The sequence below is a fragment of the Salvia splendens genome, chromosome 13 (assembly GCF_004379255.2).
Source record: "Salvia splendens isolate huo1 chromosome 13, SspV2, whole genome shotgun sequence".
Classification (NCBI taxonomy): Eukaryota; Viridiplantae; Streptophyta; class Magnoliopsida; order Lamiales; family Lamiaceae; genus Salvia; species Salvia splendens.
Window position 1 is genome coordinate 7666710 of NC_056044.1, and position 16626 is coordinate 7683335.

Here is a 16626-nt window from a genome sequence, read left to right on the forward strand (position 1 = left end):
TAAATTTGAGGTTTCTGAAGTAGCATAGAGCCCTCAAATTTTGAGACACTACAACCATTGATGGTCAAGCTCTTCATCCATGTTTTAGGAAAATTTTCATACTAGCCTATATATCTTCTGCACACTACAACAAATTCTAGAGTTTCACAGGCACAAGAAAAAAGAATTCAATAAAATGAATTATATACATCATTGATTAATGAAAGAATTGACCTCATAAACAAAAATGTTTTTTGAATGCAATACTCATTTACAGTTGAAATAGCCATCTTCAATTGGCCATGACTTTCTAATGTATACAAATGTTCCTAGAAGAATTTGAGTTTCAATATGGTGTTCACCATCAACCTACGATATTGAACGATTAAGTTATTATTGCAACGACGAAACTGAGATTTCTAACCTAATTGCTTGCTTGCTGCATTCTCTACATTTCTAGATGTTGGATGCCACTTTCGTGCTGGGAGAGTTTACACTTTTGAAGCGGAGTTTAGGATGCACCATACATTAAGCAATGAGTAGGAACCATCATCACCGTCTCCCTCCATCTCATCTGCAAATACGAGCCAATGTTAGACTAGGACATGACCAATATAGGTGAATGTCAACATAAGTTGTTTATGTAATAAGTTTAGCAAATGAAAGTAGAATGATTGAGCAACGAAAACGAAAAGGGCGATCCGAACTCACCTAGAATCATTAAAGGACTCCTAAATCAACCATAGAATAATAGGAACTCCACTCCATGTAAGAGTTGTAAACCTTCTGAAAGAAACAAAAAAATTATCTTTTCCTTTGCCAGAGGGATGGAAATTCGTGTTTTTTAGGAGAAAATGACATACTTGTTGAGAGCAGCAGCTAATCTCGAGGTCCAACACAAGATCCAAATGAGCAGAAGAAGCTAAATTTGATAACCATGTGCATATGGAAGCATTTCTTCAACCTCAACTCTTGCGCTCGAATAAGCCATGTTTTTCTTGATGCGGTTGCGATTGATGGACTCCACTTCTGCTATAAATATACTGTAAACTGGTCTGTGATCAGAGAACCTAGACTCCCCACGAACATATGATAGTTGTTGGAGGCCACGGCCATGCCATAATATACGATCACACCAAGCTGGTGTTCTACGTTTCTCTTTTGGATGCATATCTTCACCTGCATACCGGTCAGAATTGTTTGAATATTTGTATGTAGGGGGGAAATATATCCTCCCTTCGTTCCATCCGGTAAAGACTCTCCCATGTCGCTGCTCAACACAAAGCTGTTTTGAAGCACTGAAATCAATCATTATAATGTTTTATAGGTAAAATGGAAGCTTTGCTGAAGTTATAGTTTGCTTGCCTGGTCATTATCTAACAAAACTCTCCAGTTCCTCATCTCAACAAGAGCTTTTGCACATCGGTAAGAAAGGGCTATTCGGTAATTCAAGTCCCCAAGCCATATTATTCGACTGGAAAAGGTTTTTCAAAATCAAATCAAGAATGAAAAAGGAATTAAAAACTTAGTCTTGAAAAATATATGAACTTACTCATGCTCAAGAATTGTTTGAGGAGAGTTCTCATCACCAATGCCATGAACTCGTGGGAACCGTGTTTTCCTCAGAATCTCCATGACATCGGAATTCCTCCTCAGCTCGTCACCATCCTTTTCTCCAGAGGTCAAATGGCTACAAATGAAGCAGAAGCTTGTTTGGTGCAAAGACAAGCTAATAGATATCGAACCCTGCCAAAACACACAATAAGACTTTGCCTTTTCCTTTAACTACAAAAGTAGTCTCATTCTTGAATTCAAGAACCATACCTTGTTTCCAAGATACCCCATCAAGCCTCTACCGACACACGAAACCTTCAGATTCCGTACTGCGTCTCTTAGATCCCTCTTGACCCAAACGGTGAGAAAAATCCCCACCATCTGCTTGCTTGCAACCAAGCAATACCTCGACTGAACAGGACCCCTGTCTCTATCCTCCATAGAAGCAGAACCATTGTATGGAACGGGCGAGGAATAAGTGCAATGAGACTCACTCAATCCGTTATTATCATCATCTGAGGAGCAATCCCACCTCCCATTAGAATTGTAACTGTAATCACTTGGCCTACTACGCCCGTAGATAGCTCTATCGCAGACACTGTATCTACAATCAAGTCTTGGTTGGGACATCGAGCTGTCATCCTCAACCACCCTCATGCTACGGCTCAATGACTGGAAGGAACGGCGGTGGAAGAAAGAGGAAGCATTCTCCCTGTTGGATCCTTCAAAATCATCATCTAACTCGACTATAGGGTCAGGCACCGGTGAAGGAGTGCGACAGTTGCCACTACTCCCTGGTAGACTATTCAGCGTTTCTCGAATAAGTGCCAGCCATTTCCTAGCAGGGCCATTATCCTCTGTGCCCAAAACATTACCAGCGTTTAAAGGGACAATTTCTTGAAACCTTAAAATAAAATTTGCAAACAACCCTTCATCAATACTAGGAAGCAGCAATCAACACAAATGCAAAAAGAAGACAATTTTCGACCGACTCAAACTCACCCAAGGACATAAACATCTGCTGGAGGTGAAGTGTGCAGCCACTCTTCAAGATTTAGATAACTAGGGGGTGATTTCCCAGCCACATTCCATGTTGCCACAAAGATTCTGATACATAAATATAAAGGCATTGTGCATAGTAAAGTGATAAGTGATGAAATACACAAACTTAGAATTCAAAAACACACACCTAGAGTTATGCACATCTGTGAGCTGGGAGGCCTCAAGATCAATCTTACTTCTTCGGAGACGATCTGAGGTTCGTCTACCTGATCTCTCTACTAATCCAAATAGGAGAAAGTAAGCAAACACAAATCTCAAAACAAGAAAGGAACTTTTTTTTTAAATGCTTGCAAAGATTAATAATGGCCAGTAATGATATATAGTGGTCCTAAAGGGAAAACCAGTTGTGTCTGAACCTGTTTTGCTTTTCTTGATAGTGCATGCCTCCTCCCTCTCTCTGAAATTGTTCCTCCATTCTTCATCAACGCCTGAAAAAGCAAAAATATACTTCAAAAAAAAAGGTTTTTGAAGTCATCAACTGTTGCAGCATATGGCCCACATTTGCACGAAACCAAAACATAATTCTTTATTTTTGGAAAAAAGGGATAGCTTGAATTGAATATAGGTAACTACATAGATATGATGCAGAATGTGAAAAAAAAAGAGCTCAGCAGACTGGAGATATCAGAAATCTCTGCAACAATCTAAAACTCATGTGCATAGCAAGCTGTGATTCAACACACCAATTGCACAGGGGCACCTTCTATTTAATCTTAAAAATGTCAGAGAAATAAAAAAGATTCCATTTTTCCTTCTTCAGAGACCCAAATTAGATTTACCATGAACTCTTTTTACCTCCGGAAATGATGTCATCAGCGTGAAAATCCTCAGTTTTGCCCTTGATGTTGAGCCATTTCTTCACCAATGTCTTCGGCCATGAAAACTTAATATCAAGAAACAGAAATTTATAGAAAAAATAATCAGAAATGTTGAAAAAATAATCAATGCAGTAATGGTTTCTTCTTCAAAGATGCAAACCTTGCTTTTCTTGGAGTTCCCATTTCTCATTGTTTCCACCGATTCATATATGATTGAACACTTTCTCCACTCTCGGAATCAAAGAGGGTCTAAAAAAGATGGGATTTTTAGGTGAGAAAACTGAATAAAAATAATGCAGCAGTGGAAATCAGGGGCTCGTGCAAGTCAGTTTTTGGAAATCGAATTTTCAATTGAAGAATTTAAGAAGTTGGTTGTATTTTTCGAATCAGGGAGGGAGAAAAGGAAATGAAGGCAAAATCAAGAAAGTGAGGAGAGCAGTGAGATAGCGAGGGTTGTGAATTTAAGTAGTACTACTACACAATGATTTATAAAGAATGGGAGGTTGTATTGCAATTTATGTGTATTCTCTCCTCAAAAATCTCGTTGTGAGCACTGAGAAAAGTATCTAAATTTTCAAGAGAATAATGTGCAGAGATGGGAGAACAGGGGAGGTACCAAAAAAATTTGTTTTGAAAAACACATACACATATATACACACAGTGAAAGGCCGTGAGTTAAATATTAAAATATAAAAATATAATGATGAAAATTCAGTTTGAAGAAGCAAGAAAAGGCCATTTGGGAAGGTTGGATTTAGTCACCTTTTTTTAACTTACAACTTTTCTTGAGAAACTAACCAAAGTTAAATATAGCTCAGCTCACATACATAAAATGTTTTATTTAAGTGGGAGAAAGAAAAATATGGACAGCATTTTTACAGATTGTGGAATGTTTTTGGGAGAAATTATGCATGCGAAAACAAGTCTAGATTATTGGGTTTTGGGTAATCTTGGAGTGGCTTTATTGGGTTTAGTTATGCATGGGGGCGTTGGCCATTTCTCAAAATATGGGTTTTTGGGTTCACAAATTTTCAAGAAAATTAATATAGTGAGGTTCTTACATCTATACACTTGTTTTCCTATATAGAATGTGACAATTCTTTGTAAACCAATTTGGAGTTAATTTTGGGTCAAACTAGGCTAGTGTCTTGGGATTCATAGGCAACTATGTCCTAATTTGAGAATTGTTGTTGGAATGATTCTATTTGCTACAAACCGATATATTGTTCTTAGTATATAGTATTAATTTCATGAGTTAATGCAACTTCCTTTTTTTTGTGCTTTGGAATTACCTTATTCACAAAAGGGGAATTTGCATTCACAAAACTGGAAGGAATGTTTTCTTCTATTTTATTTTTGAGGTAATTAAGGTGTACATGTCTTAATTCTTTACTAATACGTGTGTAAATGTGGTAACGCGTAAAGAAGGGGAAATGAGAAAAAAAGTGGAAGGAAATTAAAGAGTTGACCTAAATCCCATCTCAGATCTATTTCAATTTAAAACTATGTTTCCTAACTTTTCTTTAAAAAAATATTATAATTGTTAATTAATTAAGTACAAATCATAGGCTAAAATTATCTCAAAACGGAGCTCTAATGCATACTTATTGATCTCGTGAATACTAGAGGTGCGATTCGTTGGTAACTTTGCTAACTTATCAATGCAATGTATTAAAAATGTCAACACGATGATATTTAAATGTCAATATAAACTTAGTTGATATTTTAATACACAGTGTTGATATTGATATTTAAAATGTCAATGCAGTATATTAAAATGTCTACACAAATTTGTGTTGACAATACACTGCATTGATGAGTTGGCAAGTTAATAATTTAAAAAAAACTAGCATTATAAGGCACTCTAAAAAAATATACACTTAGATGTACAACTTATCAGATATTAATATACACATCACATGCATTTATTTGGTGAGAAAATAGATACACAATTTGGTTGTTGGACTTGAAAATATCTCAAGATGATTTTTATTATTTTTCATTGAAATAGAGTTTAATGATTTCATCATAACATAAAGTAAGTAATGAATTTTGGCCTTTAAAAGAAGAGCACTTTTGCTTTGATATAGATAGGAAGATCTTGTTTAGGGCATTAGCCCTAGATTAGTCGACCCACAGCCCACGCGATCTCCTAGGGTTTTGATCAACAAATCCAAATTAAGTGAATTAATTAACGAGTTAAAACCGATTAATTTAATTGGATTAAGCCCTCTTAGACTTGGAGTATTGATTGACTAATCTAAAAACCCACATGACGCATGTGGGAGACTGTGTTTTGGTCCCAACCTTAGTCTTTGTTTCATATTTCCAAGGCTCTTTACTCTTCATTTTTTTTATTATGTTAATTACTCCTAGATTACCAGGAAATCCACATAGACCTACTACTTCCATATACTCCAATTAAAATCCCTCTAATAACCGATGAATATCCTATTATAAATATTCCTAAAACGGTGAGCATTAAGTTTTATCGAAGTTTCAACCGACCATGGATAGTTTATAGTACTACTAGTATATAATTATGAGTTTGTGTTATAGGTTCAGTTCGCAGAATGCATATTCTAGATTTTATGAATTTAATTGCATATGTGCATATTATATATGTACACCTCTATATAGGAGTATACGAATTATAAAATTGATAGAAATTGTCTAGTTAGATAATGTATAGTAGCAATAATCAGTCAAGAATAAGGTCCAATGCTTCTTTCTTATATTACTTTGAAAGTGATAAAAGGGAGAAACCTTTGTGGCCTCCCATATCGCGCTTTTCTATCTAAGCAATAGACTAAGGTGTGTGTTATGTGCTAATTACTCCTTTGTTGCATTTTTTGTTTATTAAGTATAAATGTTGGTGATGCCGTGATGATGTTTAGCCAAAACATGATGCCATGATGATATAGAGTTTATATTAATTTTAGGACCACTTTTTTTTAAGTTACTAAATTTGAATATTGGTTCTTAGATGTGAATTTTAGACGATTTTGATTGCATTATATGACGACACTGCATATTTAACTAGGAGGTTAGGAGCATTTATATAAATTGTGTTGTGTTGAAGTATGATTAGCTATTGAGTAAAAATATGTTTTATTCAATGTTATGGTGAAATATACTTTAACTTATTGTTGTGTGAAGTATATTTCTCTTATTAAAGATGCCTATAAAAATTATTAAAAGAGTATAATTAATTTTTTGGGTGTTGTAGTGCTTAGTTGTCAAGGAAGAATGTTATTAATTGCAGTCATGACAGCATCACTGTCGTTCTTTTCGACACTAACAGTTGTTTTCAACATTGTCGGTTCTTTCAACATCTATTGTATGTATTTCTAGTTTTGTCACCTATTCTTCAATTCGTTTTCTCCCATTACACATCTCTCCGGCAACTCCCGCTACAAATGTCAATTTCTTTTGGTGACGCCCACATCCAAAAATACCCAACAATTATCAATAATGACATGGGGCCAGGGGCGGAGCCAGGAATTTGGTTCAACAGGGGAAAAAATAAATATATTAAAAAATTTTGAAATTTGAAGTGGGACATTTAAAAAGGAAAGTAAAAAAATTTTAAAATTAAATAACAAATTAGTATACATAAAATAAATTGAGATGGGGCAATACACATTAAGTAGATAGATCCTCCCCTGTTGGGCCCCATCTTCCGAATTCTGGCCGCGCTACTAACTGTAGTACTTAAAATCACTGAATAAATCTCGAGTGTCCATTTTTATATCTTGTATTTCAAATTTGGTTTTAACTTTAACTATTAATAGAAGAGTGTGGGATATGTCACCCTCATGAACCTTGATAATGTATAGCTATATTCATAAAGAATTATACTACTATTAACCAACACATATAAGAAAGTGTATATATAGATGATTTTACCAAAATATATACGTGTAATTAACATGCATGACTACTATATTACGAATTTAAATCTACAATGAATCCTGTATTTCAAACCTTGCTATGCAGATTTTGCCCCATGCGAAAAGCAAATAGTAGTATGAGGCAAACATGTAATAGTGCAAGTGGAAGCCATTTGACAAAAATGGACAATCTAAATATTACTATCAATTTGCTCACTTTTTATTTTTTATTTGGCTCATGACATCAGGTATTCCATTTCCATGATTTACTTCACTTATTAATACTTGAGAAGAATATTCCCTGATTTTATACACAGCATATCTTATAAATAGCATTAGAAGTTATAACAACTCACAAATGTAATATTTTCTGATTGATTTATAGGCTGCACATGAACATGATTTACTAAATTATTATGTAATCCCTCCGTCCCATGTTACACTCTTCCATCTCGGCTCGTCACAAACTACTTACACTATTTATAATTTAAGTTATAATTAATGTATTTAATAAATACGTTAGATTAAGTTAAGAGCTTCTTTATTAAGTGATGACTCATTACACTTAAAATTCTAATTAAATAACACTAAAAATCAGTCCCAAATTTACGACCTAAAATGAAAAGTGCGAGTAACATGGGACGGATGGAGTATTTATCAGTAGAAGTGTAAACTTTTCCAAATCGGCGTCTCTGCAGACATAAATACACAGAAAACTCTAATACTCCTAGTAATATATAGTAATAGGACAACTGTAGCAGACAGCGAAATGCATATATTAAATAGCACAAGAAATCTGAAAATATATTCTGCATAGTTTTATAACCTTTCCTAAGTAAACCATCATCCAAAGCATAAGATTAATGTACATATCGTACCCATTGACTTTTATTTATTCCAAAAAAAATACACATATTTATGCAACAGGAGCAGAGAATGGCATGGGCAGCTATTGCAACCTAGTTCATGCCAATGTAGTAAAACGAAAAAAAACACAATTCGTGTGGAGTATTATAATTTTTGAAAAAAAGAAGCAAAATTAGATGAGAAGCTTTAAATTATGATGTGAAACTTTTCACCAAAGGGTGTAAAACTGAGGTTAAAAAAAATTCACAATCAATTTCATTGACTTGGACTCTGCCTAAAAATCTCGTCACTGTCTTTCTTGCCTTCCCTTTTTTCCAAGTTCTCCTACATTTATTTCTAATCTATTGCACATCAAATCTCCTCACTCAATCATGTTTTCCCACTCCTTTTTTGATCCAAGGAAACACAATTGTGTTGCAAAAACTAGTTTGAGTGTAAAAATATAAATAACCATTTTTAAAATATTTACGTAAATGTACACTTTGCTAAATGTACCAATAGTAGTAAAGATTTTCGACCATACTTTCAAGTTTCAAAATTGTCCATTAAATTATAAATATGCTCTTTCAATTACGTATATTATGGTCAATCTATGAAATTTATTCTCTCTTTCTCAACTTTCTTCCCATTCAGAAGAAGGTTTTGCTTTAAATTTACAAATTTATCATATTACTAGGAAAGTTTGTTGGAATTATGTTTGGTCAAATAATTTTTGACTAATAGTAAATGTTACAAGACATTTAATTTTGTGAAATTAAATGCAATAACGTCGATCTACGTTCCGAGTAGATGACCGTAGTATATTCATTTTCTCAAATCCGATTCCTGGTGAGTGACAAATAATATATTAAAGTTGGTCACAATAAAGCTAGAAATGAGCTATGTGAAAAGACTAAGGGATTAATAAACTAGGTGTTAATTATCCCGATGACTTCTTTGATGAAGTATTTAATCAGATGAATTATCATGTGTAATAATTATCGTGGAATAAGACGAGTGACAGAGCCCACACGCGCGCGCCGCCGCCGCCCGCGACTCGTGTCCCGTGCACCGGGTGCCTTGTGTGGTCTTTGGAGCTGGTCGTTGAGCGTGGTTCGAGCCTCGCTTGTTCTTTTTAGACCACCCCAAACTCCACACTACCCCCGACGGGTCCTAGTCCACGTCATGGTCCCGCTGGACCCCGACGCATGATGGGAGTCAAAAGGTCCCCGCTGGACCCCGACGCATAACGGGAGACAAAAGGTCCCCGATGGACCCCGACGGTCCATGGTGTATCCCGTCATGTAGCATGTCCAGGTGCATCATGTCTCTTCAGCTTCCACTGGCTAGTGCACCAGTCAATAACCCCCGGCGGTTACAGTCAAGCCATCATGGCACACATAATGGTTGTTGACTCCATCAATGCCCTGCAGGTGGACTTGGCCTATAAATAGGCATGCATCCATTGCATTCAAGGACATAACATACACAAGCATCTTGCATTCACGCTATCTCCCTCTCTGCATAATCTTCCCTGTCGAAGCTCTGCCCCCGCCTCACTCCCGTTCGTCGGAGCTCTATTGCTAGCGGTGCTGCTACTTCAGAGACCAAGCCGTTTTATTTTTGGGGACGACACACCAAACCGAAACCACTACCGGGACATATCTCGTCTTGCGGAAAGAGGACTCCTCGACTCGGCTTACCACTTTCCATAAGTTTTCCGTGTAATATTGTTCAGTTATTTTCCGTGTAATTTCCTTGTTTTATTTTCCATTATAATTTCGCCCGGCAAGATTTGTATATCTCATTTCTACAACAAAGTTATATTCAAACATATTGACAAATGACATTTTGAAGAATTGATTTTTTTATAAATGCCATCAACAGTCTTATTTGTTAGATATATTCAACTTGTGTACATCTCTACTTGTAAATGGCCGTACGTAAGATATAGTCTTTAAATAATTATATAAGTATATCGAAATAAAATAAACACGAATGATTAATGTCCATATGCCAGTAGAAACAGACTTGCTAGTTGTTTTGATCAAATAATGAACTATCTATTTTAAAAAGTGAAAAGAAAATGATATTAATGAAATACTAAGAGGTGGGAAGCAAGTTGTACAAGATTTTGAGAGACCATGTCTTCTCTAAGTTTTCCTAAATCGTTTTTTTTTTTCTGGTGAAATGGTTCTTCCACCCAACAAGACCAAATATTAGTTACTTATGGTTAATAAATATTTTAAGTATTGTTCAAAATATGCAACCACCCTCACTATACATTCCATGTGCTTAGATAATGAATATGGAAGGCAAGGAAGAAATATGGGGGCAATAGTGATTCAACTGCAAAGCTCTACCAAAAAAGTGTAACAAAACAGCATAAAACCAAACTTTAATCTACTATCGACCACAATTAATAAACATCAAATGAAGGATACAAATCTACAAGAGGTGAAGATTTCAGTACAAAGGAACATGTAATACTGACATATACGACGAACAGTTTAAGGCTGTGTCGATTGCTTAACATTCTGATTGGCCAAAATTGTCAGAGACAGTAAACAGAGCATTGTTTAGAATTGGATTGATCTCATATTTCTCTAGTAAGAAAAGCCAAACACATGCTACAATCTAAATGAAAGATGAACTGAACTTAAGAGACAAATAGACACTGTTGATTTGGGGGTTTTCTAGCAAGGAAAAACATGTTCCACTATCGACATGTCGCTTAGTTCTCTAGAAATTGGATCGTAACACTAGCGAAACAGAATTACAACCAACAAGTTACAGCAGGACAAGATTTACCATTAGAAAGAAATGGACTTGATATCAAAATAGCAATTGCTATATAGAGCAAACAATTAATCGACAGCTCCTATGTTTGGTTCTGTTCAACTAGTTTCCAGACTTGGTGAAACATGGAAATTTATTAGGAGCCTAGTGCAACAAGGGGCCGGGGTCCCCGAACACATACAAACTCGCAGAGGAACGAAAACTAAGTATCTCTCAATACCAATTGTTTTAGTCAATGAGAATTCTCTATTCTCTAAATTGGAGTACAACACATGCTTGTTGAGCTGATTAACCAATTATTTTGAATAGCAATACTCACAAACAAGGAATCAAGAATCAACAGCAAGCAAATTGAATGAATCAAACAAACCCCCAACATATGAATCAAGTAAAATTGGGTCGATTAAGCAAATTAACTTCATAAACAAGAAATCCCTAAATCAATCAAACCCTAATTATGGAAAACTTATCGTAACATCTCCTGGCCAACCTGACACAGTCCAACCAATGCAAAACCTGCGCATTCGGATCGGTCTCCAAAGCAACATCGGAAACCGTAATCTGGACGGTTCCTCTGTAGCCGGTGATTCTGCCGCGCACCCTGACGACGACACCGAGCTGGATCTCGGAGGCGAAGTGGAGCGCCGATCGGGCAATTGATCGAACAGATGATGGGCTCCTCCTGGAGAAGTAAGAGGAGGTGAGTTGGTTGAGCCAAAGGACACAGGGGATGCAGCCGGTGCCGTCATCGATGGTGAAGCGGAGGAATTTACCGGGCTTGAGCTCCCGAGTGACCACCACTCCGATCGACTCGGCGCGCGAGAGGCGCAGGCCCTTGCGTTGGAAGCAGGAGGGATCTGATCGGGTGGGGGTAAGAGAGAGAAAATCAAAGGCTAGAAGCTTCACGTGGGTGTTGTACAGATCCATGGCTCAATCCAAACTCACTCAGCTGAAGAAGTTAACGTTTTTTGCGCGGGAATTTCAGCTTATTAAAACGTTGTTACGAATAATACTAATGCTAATTTAAATAATTCAATCTCAGTAGTAACCATTAAGTTTTAATTTTTCTTAATTATTACAAAATGATATTTTTATACTACTCAAAAAGATGTTGTTTAGTTAAAATAACAAAAAATTCATCAGAATAATATTTGTATTTTATTCAATCAACGTTATTTTGAACAATACTAAAATATATTTGCATACTATTGAGACAATTGAAAAAATAAAATTTAACTTCCTAATTTATTATTCTATTTTCAATTTATTGAGATTAGTGATACAATCTTTTCCACATCAAATTTAGTTGAAACTTAATCAAATGAAAAACATCTATAAATGAAATTTTTTTTCTCATATAAAACTTTTAATTCATTAACATTATAAGTACTACTATTATACAATAGTTCTATTTTTTGCTAAAATTATTATCATTTCTCGACGATAAGTTAAAACTTTTTATAGACTACCAATAAATTGATTTAATTACTAGGAGTATTTGATTTGTTAATGAAAGTTTACCAAGAAAAATAGGATGAAGCATCACTTTCCCCAAAACAATGCATCATTATTCCCATATTATGTGAACTTACAAATAATGATGAATGAGCCAATTCACCCAGAAAGAACAACCGCGGGTGGAAATGAATGGCATTTCACTTAAACCTTGATTAGTTCAAGACTATTGCACACGAACAATGTTAAGAAACCGGGCTGCGGCCTCATGGGCCTCGACCAGTTCTAATACGAAAGCAAAAAGCTAGGTCGCGGCCTCAGTGGCCACGACTAGTTCTAATACAAAAGCAACCACTTGCCTCATCGTCCAGTATCATCCCACCACCTTTGCTCGTCTCCACTACTTCCAACATCCTCACAACCTCGTCCATCTCAGGCCGATTCTCAGGCTTCGCATCCCAACATCTACGCATGATGTTTGCAAATGGTGCTGGGCAGCATCTTGGAATTTCTGGCCTCAGATTCTACCCAAAATGGCATCATGTGTAGATGTAAAATTATGAAGGCATAGATAGTGAATTTTCATTTTTCTAAACAAAAACACCAAAAAAAAAAAATACAAACCTGCTGAACTACAGCTGAAGAGACTTCAGCAAAGCTCAAATTAGGATAAGGCATGTTGCAGCTGTATATTTCCCACAAGCATATGCCAAAGCTATACACATCACATTTCCTATTGTATGGCTTCCCATCAAGAACCTAACGTTTCGTCACATGAATTTCGATTAGACGAGCCATAAAGAAATTTTTTTATTGCAAAACACAGTAATAATAACATACCTCTGGAGCCATGTAGCCAAGAGTTCCTGTGTTTCCAGTCATGTCCCTTGGATTCTGAGCTTCAACTCGAGCCACACCAAAATCCGCAATTTTCAGAGTTCCGCGAGCATCAAGCAACATGTTCTCTGTCTTGACATCACGGTGCACGATTTTCATGGAGTGGAGGTAACTCAAGCTGCAAGAATTGGAGAGGAAGTGGGAAATGAAAAAAGGACTAATCGAGCTAGGTTAAGACCGTGGAATGATGAACACAGGCATGGCGTTTTCTCACCCTCTAGCAAGATCCAGAGCAAGTTGAACCACAGTCTGGAATGCCAATTTCTTCATGTTATTCCTAACCAAGACCTTCTTTAACGTCCCACCAGAAACGTACTCTACCACGACACAACATGCTCTAGATGGCAGCGAATTGAGACTAGCAGCTAAAGTGCCTTCAGAAGGTAGCTTAAGGTTTGTAGTTCCGACTGAGGCACCAACGAACTAGACACCAAGAACGAGCTTCTAGGTTAGAGTAAGGAATATCTTCAACCACAAAAGAATGGATACTCTTTTATCAAAATGAAATGTGGAAACGGTTCATCTTCTTTCACCTTAGTAACGTTAGGATGGTCGAGCTTATGCCAAACAGCTACTTCTTGTCGAAAAGATGTCTGAAGAGCATCGCTCTCATCAGGCGTGGTCATACCATCCTCCCCCCACTCCAATACCTTAACTATATGCAATTGAGAATAGCCTTAGTTGTGACAGTACTATAATTAAATATGCAACTTCATCCAATATCAAGAAATGCCCACAATCAATAAAGATCAACAATGGCAACATAATCTATCTTTATCCACAAAATACACTTAACATGATGATTTCACAAGGTTGTAAGAAATGAAATGATTGATTCAATAAACTCATTAACACTTCAAATTAGCATTTTAAGGCATTAACTCAACTGAAAAAGAGAGCTCAACCTATTTATAAATGTGCATACAAATTGAATCATATCATAGTCAAAACACACACAAGAGATAAAAGGAACAAAAAAAAAAGAAAGAGTTATGACCTGCAACATCTTGGGCATCATAAACACCTTTATAAACAGTGCCATAGGTTCCATGAGCAATGGCATTCTTGATGTCAAGCTTAGCCAGATCAATCTCCCATTCCTCGGGCTGGTTGCGGGCTGAGGTGTTTCTGGGCCAGGCCCGGTTCAAATGCTTCTCCAATTGCACATCCCATGTCTTGAAATCAATCATATCAGCCCTCGAGTACACACTACTCTCCGTAGTAGTATTATCTCTCACATTCGAATCCAAGGCCTCTTGTTCGAATTCCCGGGCTTTCCCCACATTCTTAAAATCCATCAATCTCGGGCTCAACTCAAATGTGGCAAGAAATGGTGGAGGAATGAAAATATATAGGGAAAGAAGGGAAGGGAGAGGAAAAGTTAAATTGATGAAGGACAAGAAGCATATATATATATATATGTCCTTGATTTAGCAGAGATACGTGTCAACTAAAGAGACGTGAAGGCGACAAAAGATTGAGATTTTAAACAAAACCAAAACACATCGTGGACCGTATGCTTGTGCAATGTGTATATACATACCAACGTGCTAGACTAGAGATTTTACAAATTATAGGAAGAAATGTAGGAAACCGAATTTGTTATCATAATCATTAAGAAATATGGAAAATTGTAATTTAAATTACATAATTGTGTGATTAAGTGGAGAGATTCAATTTTATGAACTGAATGATCTCTTAGTACTAAATTATTTCATGTGGTCTCTTCTCATTTCGTAATTTTTCATTATTAGTTACTGATTTGGCGATATCCTCAACTGCATCTCGGCGGCACCTTTTTCTTCCGTCGACAACAAGAATGATCTGCCGCCGCGTTTTTGGAAACGGATTGTAGTATTATATCCTAATTTTGTGCAATCTCTTCAAAAAAATCTCATGATGCAACCCTTCTTCCTCTAATTCCGATTCAACTAAAAATGTAGTTCTCTCTTTTTGTGAAAAAATTAGGCTCTGTAACTTCAAATTACGTTTTGAAATCTCGTTAGATTGAGAAAACTCAAAATAATTAATGTGACTTTATGATTTCCTTCGAAAATGGTAAGTACTACTTTGATTCCCCTATTTTAATCAAGAATTTAAGATGGTGCGGTGCTATTTCATTGGTCGAGCCCTGTTTGTGTTAGGAGATTTAGAGACCAAAATAATTTTCTCATGAACTAATGTGGAATGGAATATACACAATTGAAAGAAGTGAGAAAATATCTAAATTGACTAAAAGTACTCATAATATCCAATCATGGAAGAGGATTCTTAAAATTTATTTAATGTACTAAACTTTGTTTGCAAGTAAAATTTGCTGGGAAGGGGCATGTGTTGCAAATTCAATTATGTGTTTTAACAATCAATTACTACGAAAAATCGTGGGCCAGATTGAAATAAACAAGATTTATTTTTCCGAATATGTGGTAGATGTTAGAGCATCCACAATGGTTTTGGACAAGCAATAGCTCAGTCATAGCCTAGCCACAAACTCCTCCGGCCACATCATCAGCACTAAAAATTCCTCATACCACATCATCAGGACAAACAACTGGACAAGCAATAGCCTAGCCACAATAAACAAAATAATAAAAATAACAATCACACAAAATACGGACTTCAACTTACGATACAGATACGGAAAAATGCAATAATTTTATTTAAATAAAAAAAGGTACATTAAAAAAAATTACATAATTTTAAAAATAACTAACTCCGTGCAGTCCTCCGCGCCCACAACTCTTCAATTAAATCCTTTTGGAGTCGAATATGAGCTTCTACTTGGCGCATGTCGGCATGTGCTTGGAGGCGGCCGGCTTCATCGTGAGGTACAGCACTTCGTACGTTCGGGGCGGCCACGCCGTGGCTTGGACCGGCTTCATTATCTTCGTTGGCCCAACTAGTCAGTTGTACACCTTCATCTTCGACAATCATGTTGTGCATGATAATACAGGCGTACATTATATCAGCAATGCAGTCGACATGCCACAACCGCGTTGGACTCCTAATTGCCGCCCATCGAGACTGGAGCACACCAAATGCGTGATCCACGTCCTTGCGCGCCGACTCTTGCCGTTCCGCAAAGTAGGCCGTCCTCTCATCTGATGCGCACCTGATCGTCTTCACAAAGACGGGCCACCTAGGGTATATCCCATCCACCAAGTAGTAGCTCATATCATGTTGGTTCCCGTTGGCGATAAAACTGATGGCCGGACCGACGCCCTGGCACTGCTCGTTGAAAAGGGGCGACGAGTTGAGAACGTTGACGTCGTTGTTCGACCCGGCTACCCCAAAATATGCATGTCAAATCCACAGCCGGTAAT

At 36.7% G+C, this 16626-nt stretch overlaps 3 protein-coding genes across 9 annotated transcripts; all 3 read right to left on the reverse strand.

Moving 5' to 3' along the window:
• Window positions 1-217: 217 nt before the first annotated feature.
• Window positions 218-4007, reverse strand: LOC121761747 (type I inositol polyphosphate 5-phosphatase 4-like). 7 transcript variants are annotated; one of them, XM_042157378.1, is made up of 11 exons: window positions 3574-4007; window positions 3391-3463; window positions 2952-3023; window positions 2723-2813; window positions 2536-2640; window positions 1804-2437; window positions 1532-1725; window positions 1345-1453; window positions 843-1264; window positions 691-765; window positions 218-553 (listed from the first exon to the last, which is right to left on the reverse strand). In XM_042157378.1, the coding sequence occupies exons 1-9, from the start codon at window positions 3601-3603 to the stop codon at window positions 902-904; spliced, it is 1671 nt and encodes a 556-aa protein (XP_042013312.1). In that variant the 5' UTR covers window positions 3604-4007; the 3' UTR covers window positions 218-553; window positions 691-765; window positions 843-901. The 7 variants fall into 7 exon arrangements, with proteins under 7 accessions (XP_042013312.1, XP_042013311.1, XP_042013313.1 ...); XM_042157377.1 differs by having other exon boundaries at window positions 2723-2810; window positions 3391-3478; XM_042157379.1 differs by having other exon boundaries at window positions 2536-2595; window positions 3391-3478.
• Window positions 4008-11331: 7324 nt separating this feature from the next.
• LOC121761443 (CST complex subunit STN1-like) lies at window positions 11332-11990 on the reverse strand. The gene has a single exon (XM_042157087.1). It carries the CDS (start codon window positions 11876-11878, stop codon window positions 11396-11398), a length of 483 nt encoding a protein of 160 aa, XP_042013021.1. The 5' UTR covers window positions 11879-11990; the 3' UTR covers window positions 11332-11395.
• Window positions 11991-12497: 507 nt separating this feature from the next.
• On the reverse strand, window positions 12498-14701 carry LOC121762969 (serine/threonine-protein kinase STY13-like). Its single transcript, XM_042158996.1, has 6 exons — window positions 14301-14701; window positions 13837-13958; window positions 13518-13726; window positions 13247-13421; window positions 13031-13165; window positions 12498-12930 (listed from the first exon to the last, which is right to left on the reverse strand). The coding sequence occupies exons 1-6, from the start codon at window positions 14599-14601 to the stop codon at window positions 12724-12726; spliced, it is 1149 nt and encodes a 382-aa protein (XP_042014930.1). The 5' UTR covers window positions 14602-14701; the 3' UTR covers window positions 12498-12723.
• Between the last annotated feature and the right edge of the window lie 1925 nt (window positions 14702-16626).

Coding starts and splice junctions, on each gene's coding strand:
- LOC121761443 (XM_042157087.1), bottom strand. CDS start 11,878: ATGGATCTGTACAACACCCACGTGAAGCTTCTAGCCTTTGATTTTCTC.
- LOC121762969 (XM_042158996.1), bottom strand. CDS start 14,601: ATGGATTTTAAGAATGTGGGGAAAGCCCGGGAATTCGAACAAGAGGCC. Junction 13,422..13,517: donor GCTCTGGATCTTGCTAGAGG/GTGAGAAAACGC, acceptor CAATTCTTGCAG/CTTGAGTTACCTCCACTCCA. Junction 12,931..13,030: donor CTTCAGCTGTAGTTCAGCAG/GTTTGTATTTTT, acceptor CATTTTGGGTAG/AATCTGAGGCCAGAAATTCC.
- LOC121761747 (XM_042157376.1), bottom strand. CDS start 3,603: ATGAGAAATGGGAACTCCAAGAAAAGCAAG. Junction 3,024..3,390: donor TGATGACATCATTTCCGGAG/GTAAAAAGAGTT, acceptor TTGCTTTTTCAG/GCGTTGATGAAGAATGGAGG. Junction 1,265..1,344: donor TTTTGTTAGATAATGACCAG/GCAAGCAAACTA, acceptor GCTTCAAAACAG/CTTTGTGTTGAGCAGCGACA.